General features: G+C 36.1%; 1 protein-coding gene and 1 pseudogene across 1 annotated transcript; one reads left to right on the forward strand and one right to left on the reverse strand.

Moving 5' to 3' along the window:
* Positions 1 to 40: 40 nt before the first annotated feature.
* On the reverse strand, positions 41 to 1518 carry spaca9 (sperm acrosome associated 9). The gene is made up of 3 exons (XM_051658279.1): positions 1375 to 1518; positions 532 to 734; positions 41 to 338 (listed from the first exon to the last, which is right to left on the reverse strand). Exons 1-3 carry the CDS (start codon positions 1516 to 1518, stop codon positions 41 to 43), a joined length of 645 nt encoding a protein of 214 aa, XP_051514239.1.
* A 1479-nt stretch (positions 1519 to 2997) lies between these two features.
* The window catches only part of LOC127425869 (adenylate kinase 8-like), a 28432-nt pseudogene continuing 12995 nt past the window's right edge, over positions 2998 to 18434 (forward strand).

Raw genomic sequence — 18434 nt, forward strand, 5'->3', positions numbered from 1 at the left:
CATTTATAAAACTTCTTATATTGAGCATGAAAGATGTGTTTTAATGGCTTGTCTGGCCTGGTGGCTTCCAGGCTGGTTTTCCAGCATGCCATCCACCTGTGCCTTTCTTAGATGTAGAGTTGTTACTGGTAGCCTTATCAAGGTCAGCAGACATCCCAATGCTCTTTGCCTCTGTTTGCTGGGGAGATGTTTCTGTAACTGATGGAGTGACAGGTTGAGCACCTCCTTTAAAATAAGTAGTGAGGAGGTCTAAAGCCAGTGGAATCACGCTCACAATTCCACCATAGAAATTCCTTGCTTCATCACAACTCAGGCGGTTAATCTCACTGTGTGGATAGCTGTAAAGAAAAATGGTGCAGTTATGAGTATTTAAGCTGCATGTTATTTAATATATCAACCAATTAAGACAAGATTATAGCATCATTATACAAGCTTTTGGGTAACTTTGAAGCTACAGTAATTTAGACGTCAATCTAAATATATGTACTCAAATTCTGGATTAAATACGTGCACTGTAACTTGTCACTTAACTGTGCCCTGAGTTCATTTATGTTATTGCTGGGGCTGAGGAGCTCCTTGCAGGTTTCAAGGGTCTTGCACAAATTGTTTTGGCTGGACAGTGAGGACTGCAGAAGTTTTAAAACAACGCCAAGATCAGAAATTATCTCCAAAAAGAGCGAGAAGATGCGTCTGTCAGTGGCATTGCTGCAGTGATGGTTCATGTACCTTTGAACCTGCAGAAGTATATGATCATTTACTTAGAAGGTCACACTTAACATAAAGTTAATGTTACAGTGTAATTGCATTAGGATGAACTGAGTAACTTACAACAGAAGTGAATGGGGCCAATTTTTGGAGGGTTTAAAGGCAGAAATGTGAAGCTTACAATTTTATAAAAGCACTTACATTAATTCTTCTGTTAAAACTCATGTATTATTTGAGCTGTAAAGTTGTTTAAATCGTCATTTTTTCAGTCGTTTTAGAGTTTGTTGACATTACATCGTCATGGCAACGAAGTTATAAAATTGACTATAACTTTACACAGAAAAGGTTAGTAAGTGATTTTATCACACTAAAATCGTGTTAACACACATATTGTTTATGTCTTGTGTCTATACCTTTGAAACAGTGAGTATTTTAACGTTTACGGATTGGCCCCATTAACTTCCATTGTAAGTGCCTCACTGGAACCTAGATTTTATTTTATTTTTTAAAGGAGGGACGAGTCAAAATAAATGTTTATGGTTATCAATATTATGCCACAAATGCTGTCGATTGAGCTTAACTTGTATTGAACCCGGAATATTCCTTCAAACGGGAAATAAAATGACACAGCAAATGTTACCAAAGATAATGAATGAATCAACTCATAACCTGTGTCACCGTGGAGACAGGCTCAGTTTTGTCCCTGGCATGCTCCCTTGACCGCTCAAGAGCTGTTATGAAAATGAATTGCTGCTGTTTGAAACGCTTATACTTTTCTTCAGTGGAATGCAGTTGCTCTTTTACGTCAGTCATGTCCATTGGAGTACTCATCCTGTTTATAAAGGAGGATATAGTAATGTTAGAACGCTGTGCAAAGTACAAGAGCAAACACATTAGACTAAAGAATGAATGCTATATTAACCCAAAAACCGTCTAATATTGGAGACCATTTGAATAAACAAGTGGGATTAAAGTATGAAGTGTTGAAGTCTGAGCTACCGGAATTGCATAACAGCCGGTTTCATATATGATAAACAAGGCATAATATTGTTGTCTACCTGTACTGTTAATTACCTGTACTACTTGATGTAGAGGTGTACTTGTTTCGGTGAATTGAAAAAGCGTTGCTTAGCAGCAAGAATTGGCTACCAAGTAACGATGGTGATTGGCTGAGCAGGTAACCACTGGCAACGAGTAACAACGAGCGCGTGCGCACAGCCAATTAGCAACATTAACTACTCTTCAAAGTAACATTAAATAGATTTCTTAATTTTGACTCTCAGTTACAGCAGAAAACAGCATCGTGCTGTATGTAAATGTGCAGTTTGAAAGTGAAGTTATGTGTTTAGTTACTATCCGCTTATGTAGCATGCAAGACGAAACATTAAATACGGACTGCTATAAAAATAAATAAAAATAAAAATAAAAAATAATGTTATCAAAACGAATTTAGCCAGTTTTCGTTAGAGTTTTCGTTACTTGTTTTTATTTAAAACGGTCTTTCGAAAACCGCCATGGACGTGTCGCCCACCTGAAAGTCAATTTTCAATATTGTTTTCATTTCTTTTGTTGTTTGCTAAAAAAAAAAAAAAAAAACTATATATATATATATATATATATATATATATATATATATATATATATATATATAATCTCCTTCTTCCATTCACTTAAAGGAATATTCCGGCTTCAGTACAAGGTAAATTCAATAGACAGAATGTGTGGCGTAATGTTGATTACCACAGAAATTAATTTTGACTCGTCCCTCCTTTTCTTAAAAAAAAAATGTGTTACTGTGTTACAGTGAGACACTTACAATGGAAGTGAATGGGGCCAATCCGTAAACATTAAAATATTCACTGTTTCAAATCTAAAGCCATAAGATATAAACCATAGGTGTGTTAACATAATTTTAGTGTAATAAAATCACTTTCTAACCTTTTCTGTGTAAAGTTATTGCCAATTTTACAACTTCTTTGATATGATGAGATGTCAACAAACCTTAAAACGACTGTAAAAATTACGATTTAAATAACTTAACAGCTCAAATTATACATGTGTTTTAACAGAAGAATTAATGTAAGTGCTTTTATAAAATTATAAGCTTCACAGTTCTATCTTTAAGCCCTCCAAAAATTGGCCCCATTCACTTCCATTGTGAGCGTCTAACTGTAACTGAATTTATTTATTTACTTATTTTATTTTTTTTATAAAGGATGGACGAGTCTAAATAATTTTTTGTAGTAATCAACATTATGCCACAAATGCTGTCAATTGTGGTGTACTGCAGAGATGGATGCAACTGCAAGGCCCCTCAGAATTCCTCCTGAGATGGCCATTTATGCAGAAAAACATGAAATATTTGGTCCAGGTATAGAAATGTCACTATAATGCAGAGTAAGTCTTTGTCAAATCTAAGGCAATTTTGTCCAAATAAATGATATACATTTGCAGGCACTAGTGAGAAATTTGATAGTGGACAAACCAGAGGACCCCATTCAATACTTGATTAATTTCCTGAAAAGGGACAATGTCAATGGTAAGATTTCTGCAATAATGCTCATGTTATAAACATGTTTTGTGTTGAATACTTCATTAAAGTGATGGGTTTTTTTCTAACCACAAGATGGCAGTCGTTAACATTAGATCATGTAAAATGAGTCTTTACAATGTAAAGTTAGACGAGCTGCAAATATCAAAGTCATTGAACAGTAAAACCCAGATATAATATTCCCATCATCACCTTTTATTCACTTCCAGCCTTGCTATAAACTAGAAATATATTAGTAGGTTTCAATAACTGAAATCTACATCAATGATAGATTGTGAACAACTCATTTATCTGAACAAACATTTCAGTTCCAATGCCAGTAATCATTTTGCTATCAAATATTGTCATTAATGTGAATTGCTGCTCTTTGAAATGCTTTTAATTCCAGTGCCAAGAATTATATTGCTGGGTCCACCGGCGTCCAGCAAAAGAACCATAGTAAGTGCATTATTTCCATTACATAATTATTGAGTAGCTCATTTAATGTCGGCTCTTTGAACTTTGTTTTAAATCAAGATTAAGCCAATTAATTGTTCATTTCTATTATTTATACCTTCTAAAGTGACATTCAGCAATGCATTACAGTGTATTGTGCTACCTTTAAAATAGTTCTGCGTATATTTGTTTATTCTGCATCTTTGTCTATGATTCTGAGCAAACTTTCCTCAGACTTAAAGCATATTTCAACTACTTTTTTCATGTTTCATGCCTTGATAAATCAAATTAGATACTCAAAATACAGGAGATACAGTATGAGGCCACAGAGATCCCGAATCTTCTTTAGTCATCAGTACAGAGTTAGCCTATCTGTTCTGTAGCACAGCATTTTGACTCCTGTCAGTTTGTCAACACTTTATATGCTGTTTCAAATTGTACTCTTTGTCTTGCCACAGGCTAAAAAGTTGTGTGAGCACACTCAGGCTATTCACATAACTCAGCAATATCTTAAAGGATGACACTGACCTGACCAGAGCTGCACATCAATACCAAGAGAAAAATCAGGTGAGGTCTCTCTCTTCTTTTCCCCCCAATTTCTACCCGTCTCTTTGATAACAGATGTACTTCTATAAGATCTGCTATCTGTATTCTGGAGTGCCTAAGTCATGATATTCTTTTTAGATATATAAGTGGAAAAGTTGATCTTATCAGCGTTTGCTACATTCTGTGGATGCCAGTAATTGTTGTCTCTGTTGTATTGTAAAGACATAGGCCTACTGTAGAACATATTTTGTCTGAAGTCTGATCATGCAAATGTAATGCAGGCTAGTTAGTTCATAAATCAGGAGAGTTGAATAGAATTAGAAGTAGAAAAGAGAAAGAGATGTGCTTAGAAAAAGTGACTCCCAATGGTTTAATTATTCTAATTATCCTCTCACTTAAACTCACTTTGGCCTTGAGTTTAAAATAGAACGATCCAAAAGATTCCATTTATCATTTTTATTAAATTCACAAAGGAGTGTGAGATGAAAGAAGCAGAGGATGTCATAAATAATTAGGGATTCAACAGCATATTTGACTGTATCTTTTTAATAGTGATTGGACTGTTTTTATGGACAGTTGTTTACTAGTGACAGGAGGTATCACAGTTATGTTTTGTTATTGGGCTGCTAAACTAATGTTAGTGAACACAAATGACAGGTGTCAGATTAGACAGGTAGCATAATGTTGATTACCAGTTACCACAAAAAAGTGTTTTTGAATAATTTATTTTCTTGAAATAAAAAAGCAAAAATCGAGGTCACAGTGAGGCCCTTACAACAGAAGTGAAAGTGAAATGGAGGGAAAATTTAAAATGAATTTTTATGCCACAAATGCTGTTGAATGAGTTTAACTTGTATTGAACCCGGAATATTCCTTTAACTATTCTTCACCAAGGAAGTATTGAAAAGCAATTTAAGCAAATGTTTTTTTTAGAAATATATATATATATATATATATATATATATATATATATATATATATATATATATATATATATATATATATATATATTTTTTTTTTTTTTTTTTTTTTTAAATGTGAGAAACATTTACTCAGTGCTATTAAAATCTCAGATTATTGATTGCTGATATTTATAGTCTGATAGAAGATCCCCAAAGAGCTTTGGATCAAGATGATTCAGCAACGGCTGTCAAAAATGGATTGTGTTAGACAGGTAGTGATTTATTTAGAGATTATCTCTTTTGTAATTAATTTAAAACAAATAACTTTCTTCATAATTTTACTTGACCTGTCTTAAATTCTAAAGTGGTGAACAATAAAACAATTAAATGAGAGACACATATTTCCAGCTTAAAATCGACATACACATGGGGATCTGCCTGTATTTTGTTTTTTACAAACATGATGGACAAATAATGTATTGTATTTTTTTTTTTTCATTTATTTATTAATACTGTGATAAATAATTAGGCGTGAGTGTGTCTCTGCCTTTCTTGAAGAGTGCTGGGATGGGTCTCAGGGAATGTAAGACTTCCACTGACTGCTGGTGAGAGTTCTCTGAAAAAAACCTTTCATCAGCAGGCCCCTCACCGGCTGCCAGTTACATGTGATCTCAGAACTAAAGCCACTTAAGAGCCTCACCACTGAGGTGTCCATTCATGTACCCTCTCAGATCTCAAACTCTTTCATTCCTGCTTTCATCTTTCCATCAAATCACACAATCAGTCACAATCTCCCTGATTGTCTCTTACTCTGAAGTGTCAGTTTCTCCTATGCAACAGCACAGAAGAATATGTAAAGCAATCGAATCCAAACGTTATATCCTTTTTATTCCTCGCTAAACTCCGCAAATGGCTTTACTCAATCAAGAATCCCATTGCTAAACTTTTTTCGTTGGCATCCTTTAACTTTCACCTTTTAATCTCAGTAGTTTGTGATTAGCGACTCCTTTGAATCTAGTAATGGATGTTTATCCCTTCAGGCAAACTGTCTGATTGTATTTATCAGGTTATTTAATTATTTTCCTTCCCGACTGATCTGCATATGAGTAGAGAATTAAGGTAGAATTTTTCCTCTGTAGATTTAGACACCTGACAAAGCATCTCTGGCTCACCATGAAGAGCCTTCATCTCATGGTCTCCTGCTTCGCACAAGCTTAAATGGGCCAGAGTGCAGAATGATTGACATGTCACATCACCACTGGAGCCTAGACAGTTAAGCTTAATTGCTTTGCCACTGATGCCTGCGTGTGTGCGCTTGTCTACCTGTTTTTCCAAATTAAGCAACACTGAATGTTAATCATGCCTAATCTAGGTCATCTAGTTCATCTCTGCCTGTCACCGCTTCTCAAACTGTCTTAATTCGTTCTCGCTCACTCTCTCATTCACTCTCTCTTTCTCTCATGAGCCTGCTGTTTGTAAAACTTTGGACTTGTACTCCTGTGGAAAATGAAGACAGTGTGCATAGGTAATGAATAGTGATTTAAAGTAAAATATCAATTTAATGAGTGCTTTTCAGATCTCAAAAGATGGGCCTTAAAGTAAATGGATAAAAAGTAGGAGGGAAGGAAAGAAAGATCATGGGGCGCATGTCTCAGTCATCCAGATCCCTAATGAGGCTTCCAAATAAAGTTATGCTGTTTGAATTTGCATATTGTCTGTAATTCTATTTTCAGGGAGACAGAATCTGAAGAAAAGTTTGCAAATTAAATAATATTGAAACTTTTTGTGAGCACACAGTGCAAATAATGGTTCACGGAGTTTGTTTTATCTGAAATGTTATTTTAGAATGACGGGATTTAGAAGCAGTTAAAGTTTTCAGACATTTGTAGTGTGAATACATAATACTCTGTTCTTTGTATTAATAGCTTTGTACAATAAAAAAATAAATGCAATGTGAATTTCTGTTCTGTTCCAAAGAATTAGAAGAAAAAATAGAGCACAGAGCCAGTGCTTAATTGATTAGTGGTCGACCAATTGAGATCCAACTGTAAAAGTGAAATGTGATATGATTCAGTTTAGCAGATGTTAAAGATTTCAGACAATTCTTGGTAAATCTGAGTGTGCTTAAAGTATACTTTGTACATGGTTTTAATAGTCTTATAATTTCTCAAAGTAATTTAATATCAATTTCTATTCTATTCCTAAGAATTTGAGCAAAGGTTACAATTTCAGACAATTTTTATGTGTGTGCGCACATTTGTAGTGTGCTTACATTATACTCTATACATAGTATTAATATCCATATAATTTTATATTTCTATAATTATTCTATTCTATCCTATTCCATTCCAAAAAAAAAAAACACTAGAATAAAAAAATTTAACACAAAACCAGTGGTTAACTGATTATTTGTAAATTGAAATGTGATATGATTCAGTTTAACAGAAGTTAAAAATTTCAGGCATAGTTTGCAGTATACTTTGTACATGGACTTACAAACCTATTATGAATTTGTTATATTATATTTTATTATATTAGATTAGATAAGATTAGTTTAGATTAGATAATAACAGAAAACTAGAGCAAAACATTAATTAAAGCACCAAGCCAGTGGTTAACTGATAAGTGGACAACTAATTGAGATCTAATTATAAAAGTCAAATGCTGCCATATTGTTGGTCTATTGTGTGAGGGAGCAGTGTATTGAGATCTGTGGATGGCATGTCGGGACGTCGCTTCTGCTCCTCTGCCTTGCCTGCTGTTGGGCTGGCTGGTGACATCTGCTTCATGCATGTCCCTCCTGTGATAGCTGGCCTCACTGCAGATGTTCCAATGCTGGGATCTCTGTCTGAGCCCATTGCTACAACACCACAGCCCCTTTTGATGTGAGGATGAAACGGAATGAAGCAATTTGCAGTGGGGCTCTGTGTTCTGGTGTACGTGTGTGTGTGTGTGTGTGTGTGTGTGTGTGTGTGTGTGTGTGTGTGTGTGTGTGTGTGTGTGGGAGTTAATGTGTGCAGAGAGTTGTGGAGAGTGTATGTGTGTGTGTTAGGAATATTGAGAAATGGGTCTAAGACTTTGAAACCTGTTTGACTGAAGTTGGTTTGGACCTTACCTAAGTTTCTCTGCTGATCTAAGACATCTGGCTCTCTATAGATGCATGTGAACTCTGATGATTTTTGTGTATAATCTCCTCTTCACCTGATTTCTCTGTGTGTTTTCTTATAAATATTATTTACATCACCATGCTTTCTTAGAAATGCTGCATATCAATACACTTAAAGGGATAGTTCACTCAAAAATCTAAATTCTGTCATCATTTGTTCAACCTCTTGTTGTTCCAGACCCATATAACTTTCTTTCGTCTGTGGAACACAATTGAGGACAACTAATTGAGATCTAATTGAAAGTGAAATGTGATATGATTGCAGAGGTTAAATATTGTAGACAATTTTATGTAAATGAGTGCGCATACAGTATTTTTAGCTTGCTTACATTATACTCTGTACTTTGTATTGATAGCCTAATAATTTTTCAAATATGAATTTATACTCTATTCTGTTCTATTCTATTCTATTCAACAACAACAACAACAACAAAGAAATTCGTGGACAGAGCCAGTACACAACTAATTACAGACAACTTATTGACCCAACTTATTACTACACATTAACCCACCTGAAATATACCTGAAACTAAAACACTGTGGAATCACCAAACTGTTGCGATGTGATTGCAAAGACAAAACACAATAAATCAGGCACCACACTACTGACCCTTGTGACCTCTGAAGTGGTTGACAGTTTGCTCAAGGATTAGCTGTGAATTTTCCCTATATTCATGCCTGTATATATTTATTATTCTGTAGACCAGAGGCCTTTCAGACAGTCTGTGAATCAAGCCCCACTCATGGGCTTCCCAGCCACAGAGGCAATCAAGTGCTTAATAGGAAAGTAAGTGGGAGGAAACTTGCGCGCTGCGATCAGGTGAAGCATAGGATAAGTTTGCCGTTAAAGATCAAAGCCAGAAAAAACAAAGGCTGATATCAAACAGACACTCGAAACTCGGCAGCAAAAACCCACAGCTCCTCTGATAATACTTAGATCTATAAATGTTAGTTGCATATATTTATTTATTTTAAGATTATTCGCTGCAGTAATAAGTTGGCCCCTAACAAGCACTTTTGGGAGATGGGTTCTTTGACTGTTCTTTATTTTACCGCACCATTGCACAGCAAGCCTTGGGATTTAGGAGACTATTAGAGAGAAGGATTTTTTTATGGATTTGTAGCTAATGAATGATATGCATGCGGTTTACTTTCTTCTTGTGTTATGTTTATTGCTAAGTGAGAAGTGTGAAGAGGAGCTGGAGAATTAGGCACATTTTCAAGGTTTTTATGGATTTAACCCTCCATTTGCCTCCCTACATGAGACCCCATATGGGCCAGTTTTAGTCCTCATTCATACAACAATTTATACATTCATTATTTAGACTCATACAGGGCAGCAATTAATATGAATTATTCATATAAAATTATTCATTCAAAACCTATTACTGTTTTTAAAGTATTTTTCCAGGAAGGAGATTGTTTTGCTAATATGAAAACAATTTTAAACAGTCCAACCTCTGGCTATCACTTTTAAACTTGATGGTGGAAAAGCACTTAATGTTAGCAGCAGTGCTGTACTCTATGTCAGCATAGACTAGAGTATGATTATTAGCATATTGTTTATGGTAGATTGTTCCTTCCTTCTCAAGAGAAGCTTAGGAGTGGTACAGGATGTGTACATAACATGCATCATGCATTTCTACAGGGCTGGGTTTTGGAAGCCATTTCCAAGTATTATGTCTACAAGAAACAGACATCACCCCAGATCATGTTGGTAAGTGGCACATTGTCCAAACACTTTGCTTTTCCAAGCTGAAAAACAAGAGAGTTGAAATCAGGACTCTATAATAAGACTGGCCAAATATCTGAATCGCTATCAGTCCCCAGAGATTGTGTCAGATTCATGCAGCTCTTTTAATTCTTTCCTTACAGTGGTGCTGGAAGCTCCTGATGTCATCTTGACTGAAAGAAGCTTGGGCAAGAGGATAGACCCTGTCACAGGAGGTAATGTCTGTATGATCATTACACTTTCCTTAGTTCAGAGAGTGAGACTGTGAGACAGGCAGGCAACACACACCCTTGTTAGCATGTATTTCATTATCTGTGGACCTTGACAGCAATCAACCTGTTTGCTGAATCCCAATCGGGCCCCGTGTCCTCAGGGTTTTGGAAAGCCCAGCTGTAATGAACAAAAGCCAGTGCTCCCCATAGATTTATGATGGTGTGGATGCACAATTTCCACATAATTGCCATTTTCCCTTTTGTTTATTTATGGTCTCTGTTTATGAATATGTTTAGGTACATTTACTCTCAAAATAAATGCTGTAAAGGATGTTTTTTACAATACACTTGACATGCAATACTTCCACTAAAGTGCAATGGTTCTCAACTGGTTTTGCTTCACAACCTAGATTTTATATTAGACATCAAGTGGCAGTGTTTGTTGTAATCCAATTACAAAGTAATCAATTACTATAATCTAATTGATTTTAAGTAAAAAAAGTACTGCAATGCATTACATTTTAAATTATTGTAATCAGATTACAGTTACTGACTTTCAATTAATTTAATTACTTTTAAGTACATTGCAGGGTTATGCTTATTTCTGATATATTATTTATGTAGAATACATGAATTATGGCCCTGTAACGAGTCATTGTGAATGAGAAATGTGAGGTGCTACAGTAAGTGTATGTAGAGCCGAGGAGGGCGGGGCCGGGCTGGAATGACGGACGCCCGGTCCCCAATCAGCCTGATGGGCCACGCGAGGGATAAAGGCAGCCGGGGACGACAGTTCGAGAGAGAGAGAGAATTACAGGCAGCTGTACTGTGTGTGTGTGTTTATGGTTGTGTGTTTTTGTTTAAGTTGTTTATTAAATTATTATTTAAGTTGTCAAGCCGGTTCTCGCCTCCTCCTTTCCTCGAACCCCCTTACAGTGTATGAATAAGAATGAACAAGAAAGAAATATAGACATTATTTTGAATTTGCTGAGCGGAAAAGTGTTGTATATAGTTTCTTAAAAGTAAAGTAATTAGTAATGTGATATTTTTTTCAATGAAGAATTTAGTAAAGTAATCTGATTACAATTCTAGATAAATAATTAGTTATTTGTAGCTTACCCAACTCTGCCAAGTGGTGACCCAAAACAGTACCAAAATTATATATCATACCAAAGTAAACAAAAATGTCTTTAAAATCAAATATTGAAATGTACATAATATTACATAATAATAATAATAAAAATAATAATAACAATAGTAATCACTGCAGCAAATAATTAACTGCACAAAACACATTGTGGTTTAAACAATCTATTTTTATTTTTGTTACAAATAAACCCATATTTAATGTAGTCTGGGGGTCATATTTTCTTTTACGTTTCATAGTTTTGTTCATGGTTTTCAAAGAATAGGACATGTCACGTAAACTGTCCATGTTGGCATATACTGTACATAGTTTAGCTAGCTTCTACCAGTGACAAATGTATTTGTGCCAAAATACAGTAGAGTTTGATTGGACGCACAGCCAGTGATGGCAACGACAATGTATATGGGAAGCATTTTCTCCTCCCTTTTAAAAGTTGATAAGAAAAACATTTGCTATCCTAACAATGCACATTTATATAATTAGTTGCATTATATTATTTGCATTTAGCACTTTTTTCCCTGCTATCTGTGATTCTATTAGAATAGCCCTGCGACCCATTTCTGGGTCATGACACCAGCTGAGAACGACTGCTCTGGTGTATAAAGGATAAATGTTGGCTTTAATGGATAATATCATACTGGACTTTTTCCATGTTTCAGATGTGTACCGTTTGACCTTCATTTGGCCTGAACGTGCAGAGGTAGCTCAGCGATTAAAAAGTCCCTAGACATTAATGCCAGTGGAACTGATAGCCAGAAAACTGCAGGAGTACTGCACAGAAGCCCATTCTCTGAAGCGCACCTACCACAGCTGCCTGAAGACCATCAGTGCTGACCAGCCGCACATAGATGTTTTCTCACAAGATAAACTTCACCACCCTTGCACTATCTGGTACTAGTGCCTACCACCTACATTTTCCACTTAATTAGTGTTTATAGATATTCTTATTATGTCTGGCTTTGCTTGCTTACTTCACCTTTATTGTCCCCCATGAGGGCAATTTGTTCTGCAGCAGTGAAATATAGCACACACATAAAAAACAATACAAAAACAAATTACACTAAAAACATAAAATAAATATTTTAAAAAATAAAATCAACATGACATCAGCTGGAAATCATCATTACAGCCTGAACCCTTGAGGGATGAGGGATAATGTCACCTAACATGGGATTTTCCATACATTGTAAATACTAACAGCTATATTAAATTAAACTTATTTGTTAAATTAACTTAAGGTTTTTGTGTAACTGTTTTTAACCTACATTCTTAATTTTTTAAGTTCAATCAAGTTACTGTATTTCCACTTGCACTGTAATTCCTAGTCCACTTTACTTAAGCCAAATAAGTATGCATGTTTACTAACCTTTTTAAGGCAACCAGTTTGCTTTTTTTAAGGTCATCTACTTAGCGTGCTTTCACACTTGGTTTAATTGCATGGACTGAACCCAAGTTAGTTTCTTCCCCCTTCTCAGTGCCCCTGCTGGTCTCTGTTCACATCATATTATTTGGGTCCAAACTGCGGTCCGATTGTGTCATTAACGTGAGTACAAACAGGCAGCTCTTTACCACTGTAACTTGGTAACAACTCAAGTAGACGTCAGCTTCACTGTATTAAGTGAAATATGAAAGTTTGTCTTTTTGGAATTACCGACAAAACTTGCCATTCACAGAATGACACTTGTGCATTGCATTGAATTACTTGTGCATTATGCATTGAATGTGCAATAATGTGATAAATGTTAGTGTTTGTCTGCCGCGAGCCCACAGGTGCTGCAAGAGATGTGAAGAATGTGAGCTGCTCTCTAAAGGGGATTTATTTGGACACAAGAAGGTGTGAGTAATGCATTATACCATAATAATTGAAATCGGGAGCCTGCAAAGATGCAAATTATATGTCATCACAAGCAGTTCACTTCTGCATTTTGGTGCAATTGCCTTCATATCAGCAGTGAACCATACCAAAGTTCACATGAAGCGTACCCCAGACCACCTTTTCAGACTCGGGTGCAGTTTGCGGGTACACACCCGTGTTCGGAAAACAGCGTTCATATCATCTAAACGAACTGAACTTTGACGTCATTCGAACCCGGGTGCGCACCAAGAGTGCTAGTGTGAAAGGACCCTATGATTTTAAATTATAGGGTGCTAATTTATTTTAATCAAGACCTATTTTGGGATATGGATTGAAATGCTTGGCCTGTCTCTTAAGATTGTCTTGCAATAATACAGGTTAGGCTTAGGTAGGTCACTGAATTCCATTTAGAGCTTCCCAAACATTCCTACTTATATCGCCTACTCATCTCTTTGCACCATTGTCAATTGCATTAAACCAAGATCTACTGCCCCTATTGTTTGGAGGTCAGTAGTGCAGCAGCTGCATTCAGAGGCTGTGATTGACCTGCTTGTCAGGCACTCTCCCAGTTGAGGAGGTTGCCTCAGGCAGCTCTGCAGGCACAGACTATCCCATGAGAATCTGGGCAGGGATGAGCGGTCTTCACCAATTACATTAAGGCCCTCTGAATACAACCTGTCTAAATATTATACCACTCAACTTGACAAAATAATTTTGTCACTTCCCTTCCTTTAGTTGCGAGATAAGGATAGAGCTTGGTGGTGAATATTTAAACTCCCCTTTGCATTCATTACTTTGACTGTAGCATTAGGCAGGTTTGCAGTATTTTGTGAAATTCAAATCATAGTTTTTTTTTGTTTTTTTTATACAGATGCAAATATATCATAGGTATGAATATCCATGGAACTGATATCCAGTCATTCAAGATTACAGATAGCATTTTTAGAGATGTCATAACATCCAACCTCTGTCTATCACAATTTTATCGCTATTATTTATATACAATTATTTTGCCAGCTGGTTTTTCTGCTTTCAAATTCAGATTATTTACACAGTTATTTCCTCTCCCATAGCAGCAAATGTTTTTTCTCACAAAGAAATTGGGCTTATCTGCAGGGAAATTAAGGCTCATTTAGTCTCATGGCACAATAGTATTAAAGTCAAAAGCTCTGTTGAGTGCCTATTAAGAAAACGACTCTGTAGCCTAATGGCTTTGTGCTGTGGGCTTGATTTGTACATTGTAAATTGTAGATTTAGCACAGCATGCCACTTTGCCTTAATCTTCACTTACCCGCACCTGATTTTCCTGAAATCTAAACGGAGGACATTAAATAAATATTTGCAATAAACTCTTCTATAAAACATTCATAAACCCAGACTGAGGAGTAATAAGGCTGTCACCTTAAATCTTGATTAGCGCTAATTCAGCATGCGGTTTGATTGTAACATCGCTAGTTTCCCCCTGACTTAGCCTTTTAGGTCATAAACATGTTTGGCATATTAAGCATTTATCATGTTGTTGTATAACAATTAGCAGCATAAAGGGTTGGATGAGAGGGACTCATTAGTTATAATCAGGCTGTTGTTAATCATCCCACATTAAAACAGAGGCCTAGCACAGGTTCCAGACAAACAGCATTGTTGTGAGTGAGACCCAACTGCAAACAGATGGCTTCGTTGTGGATGTCACACTACAAGCAAATGCCCCTGTGGACATGAAAGGAAGACTCTAATGATTAATTAATCAAGTGGCTTTATATTCAGTTTAGTGACAATCTCTGTTTATGATCTGAGCGATTGGGCTTTAAGAGGAGGCTGTCACCAGCCTCGCAAATGCACTCTATTATTTTACTGCATTAAACATTCAGTAGAGTATACAGTATCTGTGTTGTGAGGTATTAAAGTGTTTGTACAGTACTGTCACTGAACAATCACCAAAGGGTTAGAAAAATTATTTTTCATCTGCAAATTCTGATGGTGTACCTACAAGTAGTATGTACAACAGTGGCTGATAACTTTAAGTTCAACACTTCCAATAGATTTGAATAGATCTCATTTATTAGCCTGACACATTGTCTTTCATTTACTGGAAACATATATTTATCTAAATATTTCTGACACATATTTTACACTAAGGGTGGAGGTGAACTTTGTTACATATCAAATGTATGTTCTCATTCATACCATATAACATAACACATGGTTATGTTGTTTCTATACTACAGCAATGAACTACGTTCTTTCTCAACAACGCTCTGCCTCACCCTACACTCCCAGAATTCTTCTGCTTGGAACCCCAGGTTCAGGGAAAAGTCTTCAGGCCAAACTAATTGCTCTGAAATATGATGTTGTCAACAGTAAGTTCCTTCTCAATTCTAAACCTACTGTTAAAGGTGCTGTAAGCGATTTTTTCAAAAAAAAAATTTTTTTTTTGCAAAAAAATGTACTATTATTTATTATCCCTGAAAGATATTAATGAAATATGTCTCCTGAGATATCCCTCCGGCCTCTGTGACAGCTCTAGACTCTGTAAACAGCAAATAAAAAATTGTCAGCAGACTATGATGCTTTCTGCATGTCAATAAGTTTGCACGTTCTCATAGCATTGTAGTTGCAGTGAAATATTGAGGCATAATGCCATTTTTTTGCCATGCTGCTCATAACAGTTGTCAGTTGAGGGCGCTATTTTGCTGCTGTTGTTTTTGACAACTGTTTCTGCTCGTGTCGGTCTCAATAAAGCTCATTTTGTATCTTTGGAGTTCTGAGTTTTTGTATGAGGAGGTGTGGCTAATCCAACGACTCAATTTGTCGAAAAACACCTTTAATTCTTCATATTTGTTACTTTTTCTGATTAAGCAAAAAGATAATGTCAATCAGCTATCAACATTGCAATGTTATACATTCTCAAAGTTGCATTGTACAGTGTCCATAGTACATTGTTTATTTAAAACTGAAAAAATAACTTTCTTCTGTTCTGTCCCGAATCCCTCTCTGTCATTGTAGTTTGTTGTGGTGAGCTTCTTGAAGGCTGTGTCATCTGATGAGAGCCATATGGGGGAGCTCATTAAACCCTACCTGGAGTCAGAACAGCAAGGTATACCTCCTCAACTCCCCTATACCTACTGCCAAATGGGTCAATCACACAGAAAAAGTGAAACCTCAGCCTGTAAGCTGACTGTGGAGTTCTGTTTCCTGCTTTTGACCAAATAATTGGACCCCCTATAGCCAGCATGGTCTACTCAGTAAACATGTTACTAAACCCAATGTGTTATATTCAGATCAATATTGGTTTAAATAATTGTAATCTAAATAATCATATCATTTATTTAAAGTTGAAGTGTGTAATTTTCAGCTCAATATGCAGAGACAACTATTAGTAAACCATTTGTCTCTGTTTGTTTGAGCATCCCTAACAGCCTGACACAGCAGTACTGATCCAACCAATGCCATGAATTTGGGGTAGGGCTATCTGTTTATTGAACAATGGCAGACAGGGGAGTGTTCTGGGAACTTGTTTGAACACATCATTATTTTTGCAATTACATTTGATGATACTAGTGGTGCAGAAATTACACACTTCAGCTTTAATTCTGCAAACATGTACTTTCTGTCCTCTGCCCCCTGCTTTCATCTTTACTACAAAACAACCCTTACTTTTATGGTCCGAACACACCAAAAATGCTCTTTTTGTCTTGACTCTCTGTGACCTTACATTCATTCTCATCATTGTTATTCTCTTCCTCACACCTTCTGTGTCTGCCCAACACCACTCTGTTCTGAATCCCTCAGAGACCATAAGTAAATACATAAAGTCCCACCCCTCAGAGAATGCATTCAGCCGCTGGGACTGCCAATCACTGCTTTTATCACAGCTCTGGCCCAAGCCACTCGCCTTGAGCAAGTTTTCATTAATTTAATAAAGATCCTCAAGGGATGTAAAGCATAGAATGTAAGTGCATGTGTGAGTGTGTGCGTGTGCCTTTTTGTTTTCACTTTTGACACTTTTTTTCATATGGATAGTAGAGAGAAGATTAGAAATGATAGGGAGAAGAATTACATCACCTGCATGAGCACCATGGATCAACATATCAGAACACATTCATGTTCAAAAATAAAATTTCTGTATTAATTTACTCACCCTCAAGTTGTTCCAAACCTGTATGACTTTCTTTCATCCATGGAAGATGTTAAGCAGTATACTAGTCTCAATCACCATTCACATTCATTGCATCTTTTTTTCCCCATACAATATATGTGTATGGCGAATGAGGCAGTCACTCTGCCAAACATCTCCTTTTGTGTTACACGGAAGAAAGGGAGTCAAGGTTTGGAACATCATTAGGGAATTGATTTCAAAAACATTTTACTTCTTACTGTGACCTGCACTAAAGTGTTTTATTTTGGGTAATACCCATGCCTTGTTCTACCCTCGACCGGCTTCAGTTATATCATGTTATATCATCCTCTTGTGGTTTCCCAAAGCTATTATAAAAAAGCTATTGTAGTCAGGCTACATTAAATGGAAGGCCAATATATCGATGCCTCAAAATCATATCGATAAAATAACATGCTCAATAATCAATATATCGATATTTTATGACATGCCTAGTAACACATAATGCTAACTTTCATAAAAAACAAACAAACAAAAAAAAAACAATGGACATTATTACATTATATTATGCTTAACAGATCTTTAGTTAGAGGGATAGTTCACCAAAAAATTTAAATTCATGGCATCCCAGATGTGTAGGACTTTCTTCTGCTGAACACAAACAAAGATGTTTAGAAGAATATCTCTGCTCTGTAGGTCCATATAATGCAAGTGATTGGTGATCAGAACTTTAATGCTCCAAAAAGGAGATGAAGTCAGCATAAAAGTAATACTTAAGACTCCAGTGACTTAATCAATGTCTTCAGAAGTGATCCAGTTGGTTTTGGGTGAGAACAGACAAAACTGTAACTCCTTTTTCACTGTACATCTTGACAGCAGTCTAATTGGCGATCATGATTTCAAGTTCGATTACACTTCCTATAGCGCCATCTAGCTCTGCACATGCAAAGCACTAGGAAGTGTAATCGAGCTTGAAATCATGATCGTGCCTAGAGACTGCAATGACAAGATGTACAGTGAAAAAGGAGTTATATTTTAGTCTGTTCTCACCCAAAACCAACTGGATCAC

Source organism: Myxocyprinus asiaticus, chromosome 3, assembly GCF_019703515.2.
Source record: "Myxocyprinus asiaticus isolate MX2 ecotype Aquarium Trade chromosome 3, UBuf_Myxa_2, whole genome shotgun sequence".
NCBI lineage: Eukaryota > Metazoa > Chordata > Actinopteri > Cypriniformes > Catostomidae > Myxocyprinus > Myxocyprinus asiaticus.

Coding starts and splice junctions, on each gene's coding strand:
- spaca9 (XM_051658279.1), bottom strand. CDS start 1,518: ATGACTGACGTAAAAGAGCAACTGCATTCCACTGAAGAAAAGTATAAG. Junction 735..1,374: donor CTGTCTCCACGGTGACACAG/GTTATGAGTTGA, acceptor ATACTTCTGCAG/GTTCAAAGGTACATGAACCA. Junction 339..531: donor ATAAATGAACTCAGGGCACA/GTTAAGTGACAA, acceptor TTTTCTTTACAG/CTATCCACACAGTGAGATTA.